Consider the following 4,285-nt stretch of genomic DNA (forward strand, 5'->3'; position numbering starts at 1 on the left):
GATTTTCTCAGGTGTTCAAAAACTTATTTGCAGCTGTATCATACAAATAAATAGTTAAAAAATCATACATTGTGATTTCTGGATTTTTGTCTCTCACAGTGGACATGCACCTACGATGACAATTTCAGACCCCTCCATGATTTCTAAGTGGGAGAACTTGCAAAATAGCAGGGTTCAAATACTTATTTTCCTCACTGTATGGTCATTTGCTCCGCACAGCAACTCTCAGTCTGCCTGTACCACTCAGCGACAACAAGGTCTAGGCCAATCAGAAGACAGTGGGATTTGAGAGGGGTGGACTTGAAGAGACAGAAGCATCTACAGCTTGTTTCAGACAGAGGCTGAAAGGAAACCCTACATGAAGAGCCAGTATAAGCCAGAAAGTTATTTTTTTGAACTTTGAATCATGCAAAGCTGCCATACAGGAGTCACAGAACTACAATATAGGACTGGAAATGCAGTATAATAGGTCTCCTTTAAATGTTGCTTGTAGCTTGTAACGGTAGGTCATTTCTCACTGAATACGGTAAGACAGAATGAAGGAAGAGCAGAGAGAAGTAATGCTTATAGGCAGACATTTTGATATGTGATAGCAGAAAAAGGGCAGGTGTTATCACTAACAGAGTGCATGTATTTCGTTGTGCCTGTCCCATGGCCCTGTATGTGTGCATTACAGCTCACTGTTAACATTACTCGCTGCGGCTCGGGGGACCCGTGGAGAATAAATGAGCAGAGTTATAAAGTTGTGAAATGAGTGTATGTCTATGGGAGTGTTATTTGATTTTCAATTAATATCGCCACCTAGAGGCGGATTGACGCAAAATTTCACAAAGCCCCTCGGGAGGGTGTGCCAGATAAGGTCCCCGAGTTTGGTGTAGATTGGCCATTGCAAACGTAAGATGTGACAGGACATCCTGTTTTTAGCGTTTGCACTAAAATTAGTTGGCCTGTAATAGCACCTTTTGCACCAAATTTTTTCAGGTTTCATCAGGGCCCCATGGGGAACAATTGCCCCAAATTTGGTATGAATCAGACTTGTGTTTATGGAGATATAAAATGCATGTAAATCAATGGGATTTTTTTTTGACGTCTTTAATCTGCAATAACAGCACCACCTATGGGCATATTTGGGTGAACTTTGGTGCCTGTAGTAAGGGGACCATGCTGAACAATTTGGCTCTGGATTCATGTCAATGTGACTTGTGGTTACACAGGAACAATTTTTTCAAATGAAATAGCACCACCTAGGGGCGGGTTGCACCAAATTTTGCACAGGCCCTCAGGGGGGCGTCCCACATTAATGTTCCAAAATTGGTGTCGATAGGCCATTCCAAAGCGAAGATATCATTTCCTGTTTTAGCGTTTTTTGCAAAGATTTGTTATCCTATAATTGCGACATTTTTAGTCGGATAAAAATGTCCTCTACAAAATTTCATCAGCTTGGTCCAGAGATTATCCGTGCCAAGTTTGGTGTCTATCGGACTTGCGGCTTCAGAGAAGTTAATTAAAATAGGTTTTTCAGTTTTTGCGATGTAGTGAAAAAAAAGTCTAGGCGGAAATGGGCATGGCCTATAGATTCACCTCAATCCCCCAAACGCCAGGAGATTCAGCTCGATCCCCCGAACATGTGGATATAAGGTTATTGATATCCGCCCTCATATGCGGGAGTTCCAACACCAAACGTGTTGACCTTCCATATAGCGCCACGAATTTTTGTGCCTGAGTTACTTGCAGGGGTTTGTACTTACCCCATGAGTTTCGCGTCCCTAGCAGTTACCATCTAGGCTGCAGTATTGGAATTAGCAGCGGAAGAAAAAAATAATTTAAAAAAACGATTACAATAGGGTTCCCAGCTCTGCTGGTACTGGGAACCGCGATGCCTTGCATTCGCGGGTTCCCAGCCCCACTCGGGCTTGGACCCCTAATTAAACTGCCTTGTGTTGTCCACAAAGATGCAAATCAATGCACCATCAAATAACACAGTTGACCAAAAATAAAAAACTTTTGCTTATCTATTTAGATGTTACCTTAACTTAGCCAAATAAATGACCCCTTTCTTTCTAGAGTCTGTGTGCCCGACACGAATCCCAGTGGCCTCTCGTGATGAGAAAGGCTTTGAGCTGATGGTGGGCATGAACATTCAGAGCAAGGCCAAGAAGATCCCTGGCTCTCTGATCTCCGAGACCGCCTATGCTTTGACTGCGTCCACAGACATTACTGAGAATACACGGTAGAGTCCTGTCTAAAGAGTGCAGTGAGGTTCTCAAAATGCCTTTCATTTGATCAACTATTGTTTATATTTAATTATATTGTTTATTTTACTTCATCCTCATTCTAGAGAGATTTTCCCAGAAGGCCTCCCTCCATCCTATGTGTTCGTAGTCACCCTGCGTCTAAAGGGGTCTCCTAGCAAGCTGACCTTTGATATTTGGAGGGTGCTGTCTAAGAATAAGGAGATCCAGGCTGCAGTGACACTCAGCGGAAAGGACAGAAGTGTCATCTTCACCACCACCAGTACAACAGAAAATGAACACAGAGTCATCTTTAAAACAGGCTTTCAGGTTGGTCTTAGGATTGAGTTTAATGTCTGTTCCAGATCAGTATGAGACATGTTTCTCACCTCACTTTAGCTTCAGCTCTGCTGGTTTGCTGCACAGATTCTCGAGTGACTCACACTATTACAAATGATTTACCTTACTTTAAAAAGTGTGACAGGTTAAGAAAAGGCTGAAATCAAACCATCTTTATGTTGATCATCACCAACAAGCTGTATTAAAACAGAACTAAAAAGAATGATTTGGATTAAGAATGCAGAGGCAGAGAAGAGAGAGAACACAGCAGTCCAATGCAAGTTCCACATAAAGATGTAAAACAATAGTAAAGTGGTAGTGGTACAGATACCATTGAAAATGAATAATAGTACGAATAACAATAGTAATAGTAACATTAATTATAATAATAGGACTAGTAATAATAATTGTTGCAGCAGGTGTTGAGCAGGAACTTAGGGGCAGCAGGAAGCCCGCAACCACAGATCCAGACTCCACAGCTCCAGAGCCAGAAACACCTGCAGAAAGCGATAGAAGGAGAGAGGAGTGGGAGGAGAAAGGTTGCATACAGATGGTGACGGAGAGAGAAGCTCAGAGTATCGTGGGTAGAGTAAGTCCCCCTGGCAGTCTAGGCCTATGGCACCATAACTAAGGGATGGTTCAGGACTCACCTGAGCCAGCTCTAACTATAAGCTTTATGAAAGAGTAATGTCTTAAGTCTACGCTTATATGTGTCTGCCTTACATTTACATTTGGCATGTTGATTTGAGAGGTGCTATGTTACATCTCTCATTCCAGGGCTTACTGTTGCAATATGCATATTTGTCATTAACGTTGGTTCCTTGTGTCTTTACAGCACTGTGATTCAACGTATTCAGGAAGACTCAAAAATGAAACAAAGCAATTGTTTTGGTCTGAATGAGCGAGCAGCCAATCACATACAGTATCTCACAAAAGTGAGTGAAAGTATTTGATTATATCTTTTCATGTGACCACACTGAAGAAATGACACTTTGCTACAATGTTAAGTAGTGAGTGTACAGCTTGTATAACAGAGTAAATTTGCTGTCCGCTCAAAATAACACATCATACAGCCATTAATGTCTAAACCGCTGGCAACACCCCTAAATGAAAATGTCCAAATTGGGCTCAAAGTGTCAATATTTTGTGTGGCCAGCATTATTTTTCAGCACTACCTTAACCCTCTTGGGCATGCAGTTCACCAGAGCTTCACAGGTTGCTACTGGAGTCCTCTTCCACTACTCCATGACGACGTTATGGAGCTGGTGGATGTTAAAGACTTTGTGCTCCTCTACCTTCTGTTTGAGGATGCCCTGCAGATGCTCAGTAGGGTTTAGGTCTGGAGACATGCTTGGCCAGTCCATCACCTTTACCCTCAGCTACTTTAGCAAGGCAGTGGTCGTCTTGGATGTGTGTTTGGGGTCGTTATCATGTTGGAAATACTGCCCTGTGGCCCAGTCTCCGCAGGGAGGGGATTATGTTCTGCTTCAGTATGTCACAGTACATGTTGGCATTCATGGTTCCCTCAGTGAACTGTAGCTCCCCAGTGCCGGTAGAACTCATACAGCCCCAGACTATGACACTTCCACTACCATGCTTGACTGTAGGCAAGACACACTTGTCTTTGTACTCCTCACCTGGTTGCCACCACACACGCTTGACACCGTCTGAACCAAATAAGTTTATCTTGGTCTCATCAGACCACAGGTCTGATT

The 4,285-nt window shown here is 42.9% G+C and overlaps 1 protein-coding gene across 1 annotated transcript in view; it reads left to right on the forward strand.

Moving 5' to 3' along the window:
• Window positions 1-2,045: 2,045 nt before the first annotated feature.
• The window catches only part of LOC123978010 (putative beta-lactamase-like 1), a 6,779-nt gene continuing 4,539 nt past the window's right edge, over window positions 2,046-4,285 (forward strand). The window contains exons 1-2 of the mRNA XM_046061110.1: window positions 2,046-2,230; window positions 2,339-2,514. Of these exons, the coding sequence (XP_045917066.1) occupies window positions 2,046-2,230; window positions 2,339-2,514 (361 nt within the window). The remainder of the gene's footprint in view (window positions 2,231-2,338; window positions 2,515-4,285) is intronic.

Source organism: Micropterus dolomieu, linkage group LG01 (assembly GCF_021292245.1).
Source record: "Micropterus dolomieu isolate WLL.071019.BEF.003 ecotype Adirondacks linkage group LG01, ASM2129224v1, whole genome shotgun sequence".
In the NCBI taxonomy this organism is placed as follows: Eukaryota; Metazoa; Chordata; class Actinopteri; order Centrarchiformes; family Centrarchidae; genus Micropterus; species Micropterus dolomieu.